General features: G+C 26.7%; 1 protein-coding gene across 11 annotated transcripts in view; it reads right to left on the bottom strand.

Annotated features, from left to right (window-relative positions):
- The window catches only part of LOC102673204 (guanine nucleotide-binding protein G(q) subunit alpha), a 52,348-nt gene extending 32,374 nt beyond the window's left edge, over positions 1–19,974 (bottom strand). For 8 of the 11 annotated variants that reach the window (XR_421790.2, XM_006615792.2, XM_006615795.2 and 5 more), the window contains exon 1: positions 18,375–18,621. Coding sequence is in view for 10 of the 11 variants with exons in the window: in XM_006615792.2 (XP_006615855.1) it covers positions 18,375–18,492 (118 nt within the window). In the remaining variant the exon portion in view is untranslated. Of the gene's footprint in view, positions 1–18,374 lie in introns of all 11 variants that reach the window. The other 3 variants (XM_006615790.2, XM_006615802.2, XM_006615801.2) reach the window with 1 other exon arrangement.
- Between the last annotated feature and the right edge of the window lie 6 nt (positions 19,975–19,980).

Below are 19,980 nucleotides of genomic sequence, written 5' to 3'. Positions count from 1 at the left end.
AAAAAAAAAAAAAAAAAAAAAAAAATAAAAGAAAAAGAGCTCCTTGATCTGATTCCTGAACGAATCTTTACTATATATGAATACTTCTATACTTTTACGTATTTTCCTGTATTTATTTACTGTTTAATAAGCTGTTTGTTTTTTTTTTAATAACAATAAAATATGAAAAAAAATTAATATAATAATTAAATTGATAAGTTAAATGGAAAAGTATATACAATATAATGCACAGGTATTTGAACATTGTGTATGAGCAACAATGTACATAAAAATAATGGTATATCTCGAGGTGAAAAAGATGGAATAGGGGACATGGAAAATTTATTGCATGAGAAACTGGATATCATGCCGATATACACGAGTGGTCGTTTGCTATTATTTAACACTTTCGCTAGCGTAAGCGTTGATTGCTATCTTCTGTTACGTACGTGTCACCAGGCAAGATAACATCAATCAGTATTCTTTTCATTTTTACTTTTAGTTTCGAATCGTCCCTTCCCCTCTTTTAACGAAATAAAAACTATATATTTCAATTGTTATAAAGTTACTCATAGTCAACTGTAACATTAATTACTCGATGATTATTAATTTCATAATTACTCGCGATATTATGAAATATATTTTTTAAAGATTCTTTGATAATTTCTATCTTATGACTATTACATGTATAAGAAATATTTGAGGAAATTTTTATTTGAAATTTAATTTAATTAAAAAAAAAAAAAAAAATTGTCTCGTTGCATATTAGAAAATATTTTTTTCTTGAATCACACATTTTTTTCGAATCGTCACCATTCGAACATTGTTAACCAACGACCTTGATAAATTAGATTACAGAACGAAACCTGATCGAGCAGAAGGTTAAATTTCTATTTCGTTAAATTTCATTCTTATTCATCGGTTTTACAGTATTGCATAACAATCACTAAGCGCAAACTTTCCAATATTCTACTTTATGACAAAGGTCACGCATTAGATAGAACAATATGTTCACATAAGCAGCACGGAAGCGACCGCAATCTTTAATGTCACTACTTCCGGATCTGCGTTTACAAGCATACTAATAATATCCAGTTTTTAATTGTCGTCTTTTGCGGAGATGAATCTGGAAAATTATCGAACGATTATAATAAATTTTTTTCAAGAACCAACACCACAAACATATATCTATTATTGTAAAAATATAATTTTGAAAATAATATATTATTATTTTTTGAAATGTCAAAATTTTTGTATTTATTTAATTATATTTTTTATTTTAAACTGAATTGCTCGTTCGAAAAATAAAATTAATTTTAATGTAATTGATCGTTATTTTAATATTATTTTATTTAATTCAAGCTACATTTAATTTAGAAAAAATTTCAAATTTCTGATAAATGTAATAAGTTTAAAATACTTGTAATTGGTGTTTAAAGCAACATATTAATTATTCATATATAAGATATTTAAATTGACCATCTAAAATCTTTTTCTTTTTATTCGATCGAAAATTAAAACGAGTAAAGATCAATAAAATAATTATTTTTGATAAATGGAACGAAAAAATATTTTTTGAATTAAAAAAATTCGAAAAAGCTTGCTTAACATTTGATAGAAAGAAAAATCGAAAAAAATATTAAAAAAAAAAGCTATACAAAAACAGTTCTATTTTTTAATTTTCAATTCAATTTATAATTCTAGAAACGAATAGGATTCCTTTTCATTTCATTTATGTTATTTATAAAATGTGAATCTCACTATTTGAATTAAAATTTAGTTTAATAAAAATATATCGATATGAAGAATCATTGTGTTATTTATGAAATAAATTATATAAATAATTATTATAACAATGCATTGAAATTTCGAGGAACATTTGAAAATCGTATTTTGAATATGAAATTTTTTTTGAATAAAATATCGAACGTTATTTACGACACAAAAGATTAATTAAAAAAAAGAATTCGATAATTAATAATATTTTATATGATATTTTTACATAAAAAAATAAACTTAATTAAAAGTATATATAATAGAAAAATTTTCATTCAATTGGATTTTATGTAAATAAACTTTAAGGAAAGTAGGTATATCACGTTTGATTCTCGATTATCTTTCTAATTACTGAAGCATTTTATCGACAACTTCCGCCACTTACCTAAATGCTTCCTGATTAAATATTTCATGATAATTTTTTACCATCTCTGAGCATATAATTTTTCCAATATCCTTTCACCGAGTAGACATTAATAATTTATTCATTTCTTCAAAGTCTTTAATGTCGAATATTAGAAAATATATTAGTTAGAAATCGTAATTTTTTCCACTTAATTTCTATTCTCGATTATATTAGAAATATTAAAGCAAAAATTATTATAGGATTAAATTTTATTGGAAATTGAAATAAAAAATATTATTATTATTACTCAATGATCTAATGATTTTAAGAAACAGAAAATATTTATTAAAAGAAACACTCTCATTTTGTTTACACAAAATTATCATTTTAATTATTATTCGTAATCAAAAATATTTGATTGGAAGTTGAATGATTTTGATGAAGAAGATATTCTTATGTTTTTAATTTTATACATTAAAGACTTATAAAAATCAAATGGAATTACATGTTTTTTAATACATTGTTTGATGCAGCTAAAAATTATAAATTTAAGAGATATTTTAATTTGAAATGTGTAAACTTATCGTATAGAAGATAAAGAAAGAAACGAATACCATGATTTTTATTTATCCTTCATACAATGCCTAACTTTTACAAAATTAAAATATTTTCTAGATTAATGACTTTTAGATCCACATAGGTTAACTTTTTACAGATAATGTCGACACTGCACGATAAATTAAAAAACACATGATTCCATTTGAAGAAACAAAGTTGACCTTCGTATGACCTTTACATGTCTACGTACAGAAAAATAACACCTCTCGAATATGCACAGCTCTCGAAACCGTTCGACTTACATCCAAACATTTGTCATTACGAATAATAATAACGAGAAAAACCAAGATGATAATTTGAGGTGAGATATTTGTACACAACATGTTTGTGCACAATCGTATAAGTGTTCCATTTTACTCCAGCCTAAAATATTTTCTTTTATCCAACACTCATGAGATATTTCGAAAAAAGTTTGATATTTACGCTTCAATTTGAGATAAAGAGTCTCTTAAACAACGTTAAAATACAATGTGAGACCTCTTTCACACGGCAGGTAACATCGTCATATGTTACATATGAGGGATACACAAACGCGAACAGGATCTTTCAGACGATCGCCATCTGAACGATCCTATTGAGTTTGTATATGCAATTGGTATCCATCTTACAAGTATGATTTTACTCGCATTGCGAGTACGAAAGAGACTTGAAAATTATTAGAATGCAATGCTTTGTCCAACATAATGGTTACTCAATGTCCAAGTAAAAAAGATAGCTGTTTTACGCCATCATTATATTGAAACTCCTACACTTCAAATTTTTTGCATTCTGAACGTACAAGAAAACGTCTTCACGGAACTGTGATTAATTGCAAAATACTTGGACGAATTATAATTCAAATTTATGCCATGCAATATCTTTTCATTTGCATTTTTTGTTTAAAGAGAAACATTAATTTTCTGCTTTATTCCACTTTTCTTTACAACCGGTTCACGAGAGTATTTGAAAAATACTATATTGCAAGAAAATTCACCTAATCTTAATTAAATGAATATTTGCATATGTGTAGTATAAAATAGATTATACATACATGAAACGATCTAGAAAAAAGTAAAAACAATTTCCAAAGTTTCAACATTATTTTTTAAATGCTATTTTGTCTAGAAATTTTTCCTATGACGGAATAATAGAATATAAAATTCTGAACAATTTGTAATTTAAAATTTTCTCCGTCTCACGTCATTATAAAGTTATATTTAAAAAAAAAAATTAAAAAAACGCACTAAAACTTCGAACACTCATTCCACTCAGTCCTTAAAATGTGATATTTTAGTATAAAAAAAAAAGTTAAATATTATTATCTACTTCAAATAATTATAAAATAAATAACATTATTAATAACATTGTTATTATTTGAACCTCAAATCACACATTTATTTCTAAGTTAACCATAATTAATTTGGAATATTGTATTTTCCTGATTGCATCAAGGATAATGAATAACTTTTCCTGAAAAGATAGTGAATAACTTTTCCTGGATATGAACAATTCATGAACGATCAAAAATTCAAAGTAACATATTTCATATAATCCAAGAAACAGAAAAGAAAAAGTTAAATTAGGACATGAAGCATAACTAAAATTAAGTTATTAATTAAAAAATTAATTATAATTAGTAAGAAACTATTCCAATTCGCCAATAGCGTACGAGACAGTAACGATATAATTTATAGGAAATAAAAGCAATACCATAACCTAACCTAACCTAACCTAACTTAACCTAAATATTGTAAATATTGTAAAATTGACATGATCATGGCTGCCTGGATCGGCGCATAATACATATGCACGCAAGGAATCCTCGTATGGCGACGCTAATATGGTAATACCAGTTCGGCGAAGGTTAAGAACTTAATCGGTGCACAATGAATAGAGTTATGAGAGAATGTGACCGAGAAAATTATTCCACGCTCGCTAGGCTACTCACGTCCTCATGGCCGGAAGAACAGAGTCCGAGTTAATGCTTGAAACTTATTTCTGCACTTACTCCAAACCCTGAGACTAGAAATACAAACGATCGTAAGAAAAACCGACCGACATTCCGATCTAGTAAGTAATATGCTTTGTTTACGGAAACCGTTTAACGTTCAATCCTAATTTTCGTCAAAACTGGCTGGCCGTATTTGTTTAAAAAGAATTTCGTAACGTAAGCTAATAGTAAAATCAAATATCAAACTTTGTGTTTAAAAATTAGAACGATTTCACAGATGTTTTTATCTCTTTTTCTATATATATATATATATATATATCAAAATCAAATTTCGTACGAATATAATTAAAGTATTTTTATTTTGTCAATAAAAAATGTCTTATTATTATCAATTCTTATCATATCAAAGTTTTGCTTCATCTTGCACCATTATTACAAAATTAAATTTAAAAATTGAGAAAATAAAACAACTTTGTATATTTTAATTTCTTTTTTATGATTATACAGAGAATGATACGTTATATTTGAAATAATTTTCCTTCAATAGAATATCATTTTAAGAATATGAAAACACTCAAATTTATATTTTTTAAAATAATACAGAAAAATTTTTCATATGGAAAATGTTTAATTTGTTAACGCTTTATTATTCTTGCAAAAAAATTTAAATCAAGCAAAATGGCATTAAAAGAAAAAAGTACTGCATATAATTCATTATGTCATACATGCACACAAATTTTCATTAAAATTAAAAATAAATGAATTTGTTTATAACATATATATGATTTCGTGAGTCACTGTACGTAATGTACAATATCAAAATTTGTAAAAAAATGTGTGTGTAAGGAAAAATTGATATTTCTTTGTTTTTTATTTTATCGTGATTAATCGTGAATTAACATCATTGTCAATTTTTATTTCAAAGCTTTTATCCAAAGGATGAAACAAGTGAAATTGAATGCTGAAATTGTGAACTATGATTTATGTTCGAACTATCTTTTTCGTATGCATACTGCAAGAATTCTTGCGAATTTTCAGAAACGATCAAATACATTGCTGAAACTAAAATATTTTCCTTTCTGCGTCTGTTGAAAAATTTTTGTGTTTCTTGGCATCAACAAATTTCCGATATATGCACTAAGATAACTACTATTAAAATACACATTAGAAATTAAAATTGCATTTTGAAAATAATAAATAAGTATCCTTCGATTCTATCCTTTGATTTTTTTTTTACACGTTAAAAAATTTGAATACGTAATTATTATTTAAATGAAAATTGTATTAAAATTTAATTTTAATCTAAGAAATTGTTTCAAAAACATTAATATGAATTAAAAGTATATATTTCTAGATAATTTTGACATTGAACAAAAAATAAATTGTGTCAGTTTAACAAACGATTTTTAAATTAACTTAATATTTCTTTTTTTATATGATGTATATTCATTCTTTTGTAATGTTTTTTTTTTTTTTACTTTATGTTTATTTACAATAATAATCAGTCTAAGATTTTTTTTTCTTGAGATTTTATCAATTGATTTCAATTGATTTGTAAATATGTATTCATTGTCTATATTGACAATTACAACTGTAAATATTTATACAAATTCATACATAATTAAAAAGAAATGGAACTTAAATATTTTTTATTAATTTTTATTTGTTGAATAATTTTCATTTTACATATAACAGTATTTTATAATATGATATTAAAATTATATTTATATATCTAAAAAAAAATTTTTAATTTAATATTAATTAATTAAATATCATAGCAAATATTCTACTTTAGAATATTGTTTTTGTAAAAAAAAAAAAAAAAAAAAACATTTAAATTTCCTGTAAACATTTACAGTCTGTTGTATATAATGACATTACTTGGCAGATACAGGATGTTCACATAATTAATTTTCAATGTTTTTCTCTTAAATGTGATATTATGACAAAAATAAAAAAAAAACCAAAGTATTATTTTTTATATGTAATAGGATGATATAAATTTTTTTACTTTCTTATGATAACATTATAAATGTTTTTAAACTAAAAGTTATATTTTATTATTTAAAATTTTATTATTTATTAATAACAAATATTTTTTTATCAATAAATATTATTATTTCATAACAGTATATTTATTTATGTTATTAAAACAGTGATTCAATGGAGATCAATAATCTACAATATATAATAATAATATTCAATGTAAGAATTACATTGCATTTCAATATTATAAAATCTTCAAAATATTTACTTTCTTCTTATTTCCATGATATTGCATTGTATTGTGGATCATTTAATTTGTCTTGTCGATTTAATGCAAAAAGATCTAAAAAAAATAATGCATACTTGAATACAATTCTAAAGTAAAAGAATGTACAGTAAAAGAATCATACATCATCAAAATGTGTATTCATTCTTTTTCCACAAATATGCAAAACATTATTTTGTTTACTTTAATTGTTTATGAATAGTAGTATTTCATAATGAAAACTAAACATGTCTCATTAAACACGATCCTCTGTTTTAAAGAAATTAAAAATTAAAATTAATTTCACATCAATTCGATATAATTTCTAATTTCTTTCATTTCGAAAATTATCTTAAAAATGAATTTCATTCCAGCATTGACAATGAAACGAAATAGTACAATTTTTGGATTCAAAATAGATTAAAAATCAAATTTTCAAATTCGAAAATATTTATGTTCTTAAACAGAAAATAAATATTTCTATTTTGATTTTCTTTCTTTTCATTTTCAAGACTCTTATATAATATGACAAAAAAAAACAATCAAATAATTTAGAAACATTCATAATTTCATCATTATATAAAAATTAATTACAAATTTAAAAAATTTATTCAGATTATTCGATATTTCGTATAACAAATAATAAAATTTGTTATTGTTGTTCTCTTCTATTTTTCTTTATTTCATAAATCTACAATTTATAATTGTCACGATGGGAGCGAATAATCTGGACACTCTGTACACACCGAGTTAATTCTATTTCACCAACAATATCTTTTTTTCATATCAAAATAAAATATAAAAACATATAATATATAAAATAGCATACTATAGCACACTAATAGAATCTTTCAATTAGCTCTCTTTTTAATAGCGTTTAATCCAAAGAAAAATATACAGTTAACACTCGAAAACTTTTGTGGGTTGCGATTTGCAACAAAAACGGACTTTTTTTCATGAATTTGGAGCTACAAGTTATGTTTCATATATACATCCACAATTTTCCATTGGGTTCATTTATATACATATACGCGAATGAATATATAAATACAATGATTACAAGATGTATTTAGATGTGAATGTACTGATTACAGCATTTATATGATATTAGAGACAATTAAATAATAAATAGAATATTGTATTTCATGCTATTATTACTTACTAATGGTCATGTACGAATTTGCTATGAAAATGAAATAAGATAATATAGAATATGAAAAAAAAAAAAAATTTGAAAAATACGTGTAAAAATCTTTTGTAACTATTCTATTTTCTTTTCCTCGAGTTTTTCTTAATTAATTTTTTAAACTTATTTAACATACGTATATGAGTTATGTATACATAATGAAACATAAGCATAATATATTATGCACGAAAATTATCATGATATGATCGAAAAATTTTAGTTGACGTTAAAATGTTACACGTATTTCATTACTATTCCTCGTGTTGATCGCAGGTCAAACGTATATTTTTTTTTTTTTTTTTTTTTGTGTTTGATTTTCTCACATTGTTGAAATTCATTGGAAAACAAGCGATTGCCAAAGAACAAAAATGAACGTATCGTTAATGAGCCATTAAGAATTATTTAACGATTCTATAAGAATAGTTTCCGGTTCTTCCACGATGTTTCCACGAAGCGATTAAATAATCGAGATGTTAATTATATTCGTGGGACATTTTTAGAGAAAACAGATACAAAAGTTGGTATATTGAAGTGTCGGTCGAGGCTTGTTTATTAAATTACAAGCAATTCAAGATGAAGCGAGACAACGATAGAGATGATCGAGATGGTTAAAATTGAACTAAAATTTACGATTAAAATGCGATTTTTTTTTTATAAAAATATAATACGTGCATAAAATTTAAAATTTTTACACGCAATTCTGCGAAGAAAATGATTTTCAATATAGTTACACATCTGATGCGTTTCCATTTTTACTGAGAAAATTTTCTCATTATTTTCGTGGCGTAAAAGGGAAATGCAAGAAAAAATAAATAGAAAACAAAATTCTCTAAAAGTAGTTATTCTTAACAAGGAGAATAATTCTAAGTAAAATTATAAAAATCGGAATCGCGGAAAATAAAAAAATTCTTTTTTAACAAATTTTCTTTTCTATTTTTAGTCATAGAGACGATCAAAAGAAGAGAAGAATTGAAAAAGAAAATTTTCATTCACATATTTCGAGGCAACATTTTCAGAAATCCTATGTAAATTTACTGTAATTGAACATAATAGAAACGCATAATTCTAAATGCGATCCATCGAACACGCAATTTTAAATTTCCACGATCAAAGTGTCTATAGAATTGAATTAAGTAAATTTTATAAATCATTTTTATTGTTATCGTTCATTCGTTCGCAATTCATAATGTCACATCTCAAAATTCGTTGAGTTATGCAGAAAAAACTACTTTCATTTTTGTATTTACTTTCCACTCGTAAAATTGATACCTCGAATTTTATACAATCTTAAAACGATTCGGAATATTTTAAATCATTTTCGAGTGATTTTTGAGTTACGCCATTGCAGCAAACAACGATATGTGTGTTTTTCCGTCATAAGAAAAACTTTGGTTACCTAACACAATTATCACTCCGTCAAATCTTATTGAAATCATTGAATACAAAATATTTTTCACGAGTCGAAACCGTGATCGATGAATGAAATCATTTCCGACGCTAAAATGATATCGTGTTTCAGCGATTTCAAGGTTCATCGACACAGGAAAAGGTCACTACGTGTATCGTGAGGAATCTAATGGCAACCAGCTAAACTAATCGATGAATCTTTCGAGTTTCATCAAAAGCTTGCTCAACTAACAATTCGATTAACCCCTCGGTCATCCAACCTTGGGTCATTACGATCCAACTTTATTTTTTTATCAAAAATCCATAAATGGTATAATAACATATAATTTTTATAGTAAGTTATTCTTGAAAATACAATGGAGCTTCGTTCGTATCAATATTTCATTTATATCAATGAAAATTTAATAGTTTGAACTATCATTAATTATATATTTATAATATAATATAATTGGAAATATAAATTGTTTAATAAAATAAATAAAAAATTAATTCGTTGAAACAATTATTATGTTCTCTTTAACAACACATATTTTATATAACATAATTATTAAGTTTAATTATATAGAGAATATATAGTATACAAATTACTTGTATTTTTTATTGCGTAAAATATTGAAAATTGAAAATTTTTATTTTACATATTATAAATAATGTAAATAATAAATCATTACTGGTCGAAAATTGTGTATTACTCGTTTGTAACGAATCATTACAAAAAAACTAGATATACAAATATTTCTTTGGTTATAACTGGTTCATTCTTACTTTATGAACAATTTAATTATACGAATCTGCTTGCTCGACAGCTTTATGAAAGTTCGACGGAGCTCTGCCATAGGTACAGATACTAGATAATAACACAGGTATAGAAGGAGGCATTATAGTAGCATAAATCATAAATAATACAGGATGTCATCTGTGTCACTCTGAATCGGCTAGTTATGATTAAATCAACACCTGGCATAACAAACAATACCTCTGTAATTTTTATTTCAAAATATCAAACATTATCTTTATTCCCAACCTAATTCAATGACACGCAATAATTAAAAAAAATGAAACATAAATCTCTCATGGAATAGAAAAAAAAAAAATGCAAACTTTAAGTTAAACATATACAGAGTGTTAATATATTCGTAAGATATGTTTGCAAATTCGATTCTAGAGAAAGCAAACACAAAAGTTGGTATATTTAAATATATACACTCAATTAAGATTTATTTATTAACTTATTACTAAGCAATTTATGCATGCAATTTCAATTTCTTACAACTTAACAAATAAATCTCGATCGAAATTATTGTATGCTAACTTCCATCTTTGTTTTGTAAAATTGAAAGCTATGCCGTGAATATATATTAATATCCTGTATAGAAAACGAATAACAACACGACAAGAGATACACAAATTGCGAGCGAATCCTGTCGATAACTGACCGAGAAAATTGCAGCTTTGCGGAACAGTGACAGTCGTTTTCTAGGTCATTATCTCGGTGAAACGTGGAATTAGATAAAATTGTATACGCAAACCAAAGTCGGCTGTTTTCATAACGAGACTATAGATATATTGTTCACGCGAAATCTTTTGAACGAGTGAGTAATATAGTAATGAAAAACGTGTGCACTTTGACTAGTCCAAAAATCTGTTTACAATGAGAAATAATTATTAATGCATCTTGTCACATGTAGTCCATGTATATTCATGAACAGTTTCTAGATATTCTGAAACTAGAAGAATATAGAACTCATATAACATTCATATACATTCATATATTTTATTCCACAATTATGTACAAAATGTTCGAACAAAATATAATAATTAATTTTATAATTATAATAATAATTTTTGCACGATTGAGATCATGACTTAACTTATTTAAGTTATCTTATATATTAATCGTTAATATAAATACATTTATATTAATTATTTAAATTAAGTGGATGTTTCTGATGAAAAAGATCTTTTTTTCATTCGCTTTATTGTGTCGTTGATTATTTTTGTAAAATCCAACTTTTATGAACACGGAATTTGAATAAAAATTTTCATTATCTTTCAAATATCATGATGCATATTTCGATATTTTGTTGTTCGAAGATTATTTTGCATAAATATTCACAGTCTATTTATATGTGGATTTAAATATAAAAGATTTCACAATACACAATTTTAAGTTTTTAAAGACACATGCCTCAAGAACTAGAGTTCCATTTCTAAAAATTTATGAAGATAAACCCACCACATCCGATAGTTAATCGGGCAGTTGCCGTAGACTTAAGAGAGTATTTCTAGAGAAGAGTAAAAACAGAAGCAAACGTTGATAATATCCACTGAAGCTTGTCTTTCGAATCATAAGCAATTTAATTTTGCACTAGACGAAGATAGAATAAGAATCCGTTTATATTATCTGAGGCGACTCACACGACATTTTTGCGTGTTACCAACCGAGAACTGTTTATATGTGTGGGGCGTGACCAACATAAACAGTCCCAATTGGTGACACGGAAGAATGTTGTGTGAGTCGCGTCGGATCGTATCGTGTCGGATAATATAAACGGATTCTGAGACGTCTTTCCGGTAGGCTCCGTCTTGCTTCATCTAGCGCAAAATTATATCGCTTACAAGTTGAAAAATAATCTTTAACGGATATTTTCGAATACCAGAATGTTTTTTATGGTTGTTTTAATCTCGAGAATCTTAAATTTTCTACCTATTTTCTGTATACCACTTTTTCATCGTTTTACTTTTAATATAATACAAATGAAGAAGTGTTCATCAATATGTTAAATAATAAAGATACATATAAACTAGTCTAATTTTGTAAATATATGATTATTGTAATTTTTCTAGAATGAAAAAAAAATGAGTTAATTAGTTAGATACAATTATTTTTCAAGCTACAGGAACATGATCTATAAATAAAATAATAGAAAAAGATATAAAGTTATAAAGAAATGTTAACAGTCTAACTATGCCAGTTGTAATTTTAATTTACAAATAAATCATAAATGTATATTTTCTAAATAATAATGTAATAATTTATTTAAAGATAATAAAACTTCTTACATTATTTTAAATAGGAAAATTTAGTATGAGTTGAAAATGACTTGGTACTACTTTCTAACTATCCATTGTTCATTGTTAAACGCAGCATGAATACATGCGAAGTGAGAATTGAAAGCAATTTTCGTAAATTAAGAAATATTATATCGTGTAAGATAAAGTAAAAACAATCTCTTTACATTCATTAAAACCAAATATTTGTTTATAATAATGATAATATATTTTATAATTTTAAATCATATATACTTCATTTCATATAATATAATGATAATCTTAAAATAATAATTTTTATAATAATTATAATAAAATATAAATTGTTTACATAAGACAAATTTATATAAACTTCATACAACATTTATTTCTTATTATTTTCACTTGTAACCTATTCTGTAAGCTCTTTTGCAGCTTAGATAGGAAACACTATATACAAGATTAAATGTAATGTATGATATACATAGTAGATATAATCTAGTATTATTATTAAACTGTTGACTAAAAATTTACGCGTTTAGAGACAATATCTTTCCGTATGAATCAGATTTAATATCAATGAAATAAGAATATATATATATATAAAAATAAATATGTATATGTAAATATCTAAAGATTGAAATAAAGTCATTCATTGAAATCAAATACAATTTTTCAAGAAAAATATAGAAACAATTAAAGAAATGTTAGATGAAATGATAATAAAGAACAAAGAAAAAATGCATACAACTCTAAATCAATGAATTGAACTAAAGAAAGTAAAAAGTGTCAATATTTTTAAATTTCTTGAATAAAATTGAAAAATATGAATTTTGATACTAAAGATTATTATATTAAGAATTGAATATATAGTTGTATTGTATATGGATTATATGTAATTGAGAATCTTATAATAAAAAAGTTATCCATTTATACCATTTATAATAAATTAGAGAAATTAAAAAAAACTGTTTATAAAATTATTGCTTTGATTTAACATTAGAAAAAAAAAACACTAATTGAAAAAAAAATATTTTTATATAATCATATAATCATCAGTAGTTATTATTTTGATAATTTTTTATTTCAATTTTGAAACTACTTGATTTGTGTTAAATTATCAAAAAATTACTTTTCCTTAGCAATAAGTAAAACACAATTTATTGATTTATTGTTATTTTATTAATGAAAACGACATTTTTTGTTAGATGCAAAAAAATTACACAAAATAGATCAAAATCTATAGTAAATTGCTTCCTTTAATCGACATCTGCATCTTACATCACATGATGTAAAACTTCTTTACGTATATTATCTCTTATGAGATTAATATAATTAAATAGAATATTACATCCCAATTTTTATATATATATTAAAATTATTATTGTTATAATTTTTCCAATAATATTAACTCATTAAAAGATAATATTCCATTAGAATTAAAATTATTAATCTAATTTTGAAAATAAGATCATTTTTAATTTATTTATTATATTTCGTGCTATTATAATATTGTATTCATTACCAAACAAAATCTATCTCGAAAGCATTAAATATAATAGTAATAATTCAAAAACTATCACAAATGGATGTGCCCTTATAAAGTTCTCAATTACATTACAAAATGATAATTAATATCTAATCAAATCATAAAATTACGTTCATCATTGAAATCGAATAAAAGTTCTATTATAAATCTTTCAATTAAAAAGCAAGTATACATATAAGCATATATAATAAATAAATCGATATGTATGCATCATCGTCCAAATTTATAAAATTTAATTATTTAAACATCGTATTTCAAGAAGGAGAATGAAATTATCGTATGTGGCCCCAATTCGATGCACTACAGATACTGTACTGTTTCCAAGCGAGACTCGCATGAAAGAGCACTAGGATACTTGGATCGCTTGTACGCGCTGACACTCGATAAAAAACCGCTTCGAGCACGTTTAGCTCGGGTTTCATTTTGCGGAATAGCTAGGTAAATATGCACACACTAGCCTCGTGTTGAATCATAAAGCCACAAAGGCATGAAAATCTCGGAGAGACAATACTTGGTAACGAGCAGCGACTTCTCAGATCATAAGCAAGGTGAGTTTCATGGTGCGAAGTACGAAGAGTGACAAAGGGATTTGAAACCGACCGGCGTGGATCGTATTACCGATTCTATTACGTGTCATGTTAAACACCCGAAGAAAGGAAAGTTTGAATGCGCTAGTTAATCTTACTCGATGATATTTGCTGGATGATTATTTCATGGTATCACTCCGTAAATGCAACCATAAATATATGAATTCTCGACGATTTTCGACGATATGATGATTTTCGAAGATCAAATATACGACTAAATTCTATGTTACGATTAAACTTTCGGAGGAATAAAACGAAGTGCGAAATGATTAAGAAAAATTTTTAAATACATTTCTTTCTCATTGATAAAAAAGCGATGAATTTGATCTTCTGTAGGCAAGTTAGGTTACTGAAAATCGAAGGGAAATTTCAATTGTTAAATTTTTCCGAAATAAATTTGTATTTTTATTAAAAAATAAAATGTTTAAATGTTTTAAACATTTTTAATATTTAAATACTAATAATGAGTTAGTAAATTAAATTAGAAATTTCAAATTCAGAATTTTTTGAAATATCTTAAAATTTTTTAAGATTTTTCAAAGATTAGAATAATATAAAAATTAAGCAGAAATAAAAAATCCAAATTGTTCATTGTGAAAAATTATTATAATTGTTATAATACTATAATTAATTAACTATATTTCCAATTCTGTATTTGAAAAAATTTCTTATATTTTAATTTAATAAAATGATTTAAAAAAATATCACATTTCTTGTTTACATTTTATTTTGATTAGAAATAGATAAAAATTTAAGTTATAAACCTGAAACTTTATGAGGTCTCGAAATTTTTTTTATCTAATATTTATTTTAATAAATTTTGTTTTTTGGAATTCAATTAAAACATTATTTTTCTAAAAATTTTTGTTAAATTTTATTCTAAAAATAAGAATCTTGAAAAAATCCAAGAAAAGATTCCTATAATTAAATTTATAAAGATAATAGTCATCAGGTTAAGTTATTTTTTTAAATATTAATATAATATTTGTATATTAATACAAATATAAAAACAATATAATTTTAAATTAAATTTTATATAAGCCAATATTGTTTGAAAATGACATATATATAATAAATAAAATTTAAACATTTTCTATATAATTTTTTTTTCTTTTTATATTAAAAATTATGAAATGTATAAAGATATCTAAATAGATAGACGATAGAATAATAGATGATAGAATAAATAAGATATAGAAATATCTTATAATAAGATATTCTTTGTTTTCTGCCTAATATATTATCATTTATATAATTATGAAAAGAAAATGAGATATATAGTTGTCTTAATATTTTCGACTTTATTTATAATATATAATAAATACATAAACAAATTTCCAAATTAAAACAATTAAAACATTATTGATACTTTTGATTGATTATTTAATTAAATTATTTTATGGATCAATAAAATACTTAATGCTCTATAAATCCCATTATGACATATACATAAACAATATAATGTATATATATATTTATTATATCATTATTGGAAGAAGAATTTTTTAGAGAAAATAAAATTTTCTAAAATTATTCATATTTATTCCATATTTAAAAAAAAAACGAAAAACTTCAAAAACATTGATATTAGAATTATATATTGCAATTCCCTAAAATTTACTTTATTTTGCTGTAATATTAAAAAAATATTATCTTATTTTTTAATATAAAAATAGTGAACAATTAATCGTGTACAATAATCGATTAATATTTCAAATATTAAAAAAAACTAAAAATAATAGTATAATCTAAAAATCAACTTATTTTTCTTAGTGTAAAAGTAAATATCATTCTTTTTATTTTGAATAAAATTTTTAAAAAATGAGATAGAAAAATTCATTATTTAATTTACATAAAATATACGTTATATTATCAAAAAGAAGTAAAAAATACTTTATCTTGTAAAATTTAATAATATCAAATGTTTTGAAATTCAATTCTAAAACAAAAAAATATTTTCAAGAAAAATTCAAAATATTTCAATGATAAATTAATTTCAAATATAATTAAAACATCAAATATATTAAATATTTAAAATATTTATAATATTTTACATTTTTGATGAATTTATTCTCTTATATATTCAAAAATATATTGTGCCATGCACAATAATTAATAATTTTATTTTTCAATTATTTTTGTAATTTTTGAAAACTATGTTTAATGTAATATAATCCAGAAAAATACAGTGAAAAAATTTCTTTTTAATATAAAATATTAAATAATTCATTTCCATTTGAAAACACATATGTTTAATGTAATACAAATCATGTATTACACATGATTCATATCTTATTAAAGAACTTGAAGATAATTAGATATTGTAGTTACATATAACTGAACATGTATCTAATTTCAATAATATTTTAGAAATTCATTTCTCATTTTTTTTTTTTTATAAATAGTATGCAGATTCATTATATGATGATTATATGATACTATTTTACATCTATATCTATATGCGCGTTATCTAGATATTAAGATAAGCAAATTTATTTTTTCTACAACTTTATTTTTATTTTTTATTTTATGAGTAAAAGATATTTTTAAAAACTACAATAATAATTGATTATTTCATTAAATTAGTTCACATTAAAATTATCATTAAGAATTTTAAAAATCTACATAAAAATTTACATCTACAAAATAGATGAGTAAGATATACGAGTACACGTGAAATTAGCACTACTTCACGATAACTATACTAATTTTAGAAAAACGGTTCTCCTTCTGTCTTTTGTAAAGCTATCGTTCTATGAATTATTGACAAGATATCACATCGAATTAATTTTCATCATTGAAAAAAAATTTTCTTACGATATTTCTGTTAATTTCATTAAACTAACAAAGTGCAGTATGAAAAGAGAATAAACGTTATAAAAATCATATTCACGATAATTTCTCATATGGGAAAATCGATTTACTCAATCAGCAGTCCACAAAGCAGCGATAATAATAAAACAGCTTTTAATATCTTGGCAATTTTCTAAAAATGTTCACGTCTCTTTTACATACCGCTAAGCTCGAAAAACGTGTGCATGATCGTTAACAAGTACACGACAATGGCAGCAATGTAGCAACGCAAGATAACCTAGAGGGCTCGCGACGAAACTTCGAAAGCAAGAATTACAATTTTTCGTTCATTAATCAATCTCGCTAATGTATTAAATAAGATAAAATAGACGGAAATAAAGACGATGAAAAATATAAAGATTCTCATTTCGAAAAACTTGTATACAGTAATCGGCCGGTAGAAAAGAAAATGTAGTGTAGCAACTATGGTCGAGAACTGTCAAGCGCACGCCGGTTAGACTGGGTCAACTACACTCGTGCCCTCCGATCGGTCGTCAATCTTACTCAGAACAGAAACGATGATCTAGTCGAGATTCATATGATTTGAGACAAGTGTGAATGAAACGAAAGAATGAAAGAAGTGAATGCATTGTTATCAACGATAAAAAGAAAAAGACGGCACACCCGATAATTCGATCGCGACGGTATGGCAGCCATAGGTCGAAATAAGATAGAGAGAATGGATCGGAACGGAACGGCACTGCACGGTACGGCGTAATTATCGTAAAAAAAAGAATTACCGAACACTAAACACTAGAGTATTGAAACATATAGAAAAATATAGCATCTCGTAATCGATAAAGATAAAAATGATAGAAAGTGTTTTGAAAAAGAATTTCTCCGTATCAATGATTAAACTTACCCAAAAGTAGCAGCTTAAGTTCCCGCCTGGCATCTCGTTTATCCTTTCGGAGTTGCCGCTCGATCTCCTGATTGATTCGTTTCTGCTCCCTCGCCTCTTCCGACAGGCAGCACGCCATAGCTCAGGACGGCAGGATCCTCGATAGATGGAGGAGGAAGAGAGGAGAAAAATGAGGAGGAAGAGGACGAGGAGGAGGAGGAAAAGGAGAAGGAGGGAGGAGAGGGAGGGAGGAAGGGAGAGAGGGAACAAGCGATTTGCGGTGGTAGCGAGCGATTGCCGAGCGGCGAGGTTTGTCGTAGACAGCAGCGGGCTCGACGGCACGATATCGTCGTCGGGCCGATATTACCTTGCCACCGCGAACGAGCGACGACGTCTCGTCGCCGTCCTCGTGGTTTCCTTCTCTTCTTCCTTCCTTTTCGTTCTGGTTAAGCCGATGAAACCGATCGTCTGCACCACCACTACCGCCACTAGCACGAATCACTAGCACTTGTCCACGCTGACGACGACGACGACGACGACGACGATAACGTGTATGAGGACGACGACAACGTAGATGTAAATGTAGACTTGATAGTCGCGTCTCCGAAATCCCCGTATTCTCAACGACGTCGGCACACGCGGCGACGGAGCACTCCTGGCAGGGCTCGACGACGCCAGCGACACATCAACACATGTACGCACACGCACGAACCTCGGCCGGTAGCTTGTGTCTGCCCTCTCGCTTTTCCTTCCCTTCTTTTTCTTTTTCAATCTTCTTCAATTCTCTCTCTAGCTTTACTCTCCCGCTTCTTTCTATATTTTTTTTTTATGCTTCTTTTTTCTCGTTTTTCTTATTCTTTATTCACGCACGCACGTTCTGCGACGAAACGTGAAACGCACTCGCGAGAGACGTCGAGGAAGCGGGGGAGACACGCGCGCACACGTTTAGCCTTTGCTCACGGCGTGACTTCGACGATTCTGGTAAGAGACGCGAATTTCGCGAGAGCGAGGTCCGTTGGATCGAGATCTAGAGAGTCCCGACTGTACTCCGTCGAATCTCGATCGTCGGTCCCTGGGTCCCCCGCTGTACCCGCGTACTACTCGCGAGAGAGCTCTCGTACGGCTCGTTCACTCGTTCACTCGGTCCCCGGCGCGGTTGGGTGTGGTAACCCACCGGCGCTCTATCTCTTTCTCTCTCAGCTGCTCTCTGTCTCTCCCTTACACTCTTTCTCTCTCACCCCCTCTCTGTTTCGTTCTCCTACCCTGTCTCTTTCTTTCTTCGATTCACGCTTTCTTTCTCTCTCTTTCCTTCTTTCTCTCTCGCTCTGTCTCTCTTTCTTTTTCTTCCTCTCCCTCTCTCTCTCGCTTTAGGGTACTCTTTCTGTACCGCACACGCGACGAAATAGATTCACACTGAATATGCACCGTGTGCGCACACACGCAACCTATACGCGACGTATGCCAAACGACGAACGCGATTACGAGGTAACGTAGACGGAAACAACGAACCGAGGACGATAGAATAGAAGACGATGACGAGGTCGTCTGCTGTTATTGCCGTTGCTGCACGAGCGCCCACACCTCGAGCGGAGCAACTCCTCTTGCGATTCGCGCCGCGCCCGCTCGG

Source organism: Apis dorsata, unplaced genomic scaffold (assembly GCF_000469605.1).
Source record: "Apis dorsata unplaced genomic scaffold, Apis dorsata 1.3 scaffold_235, whole genome shotgun sequence".
NCBI lineage: Eukaryota > Metazoa > Arthropoda > Insecta > Hymenoptera > Apidae > Apis > Apis dorsata.
This window is presented reverse-complemented; position numbering and strand designations above follow the sequence as displayed.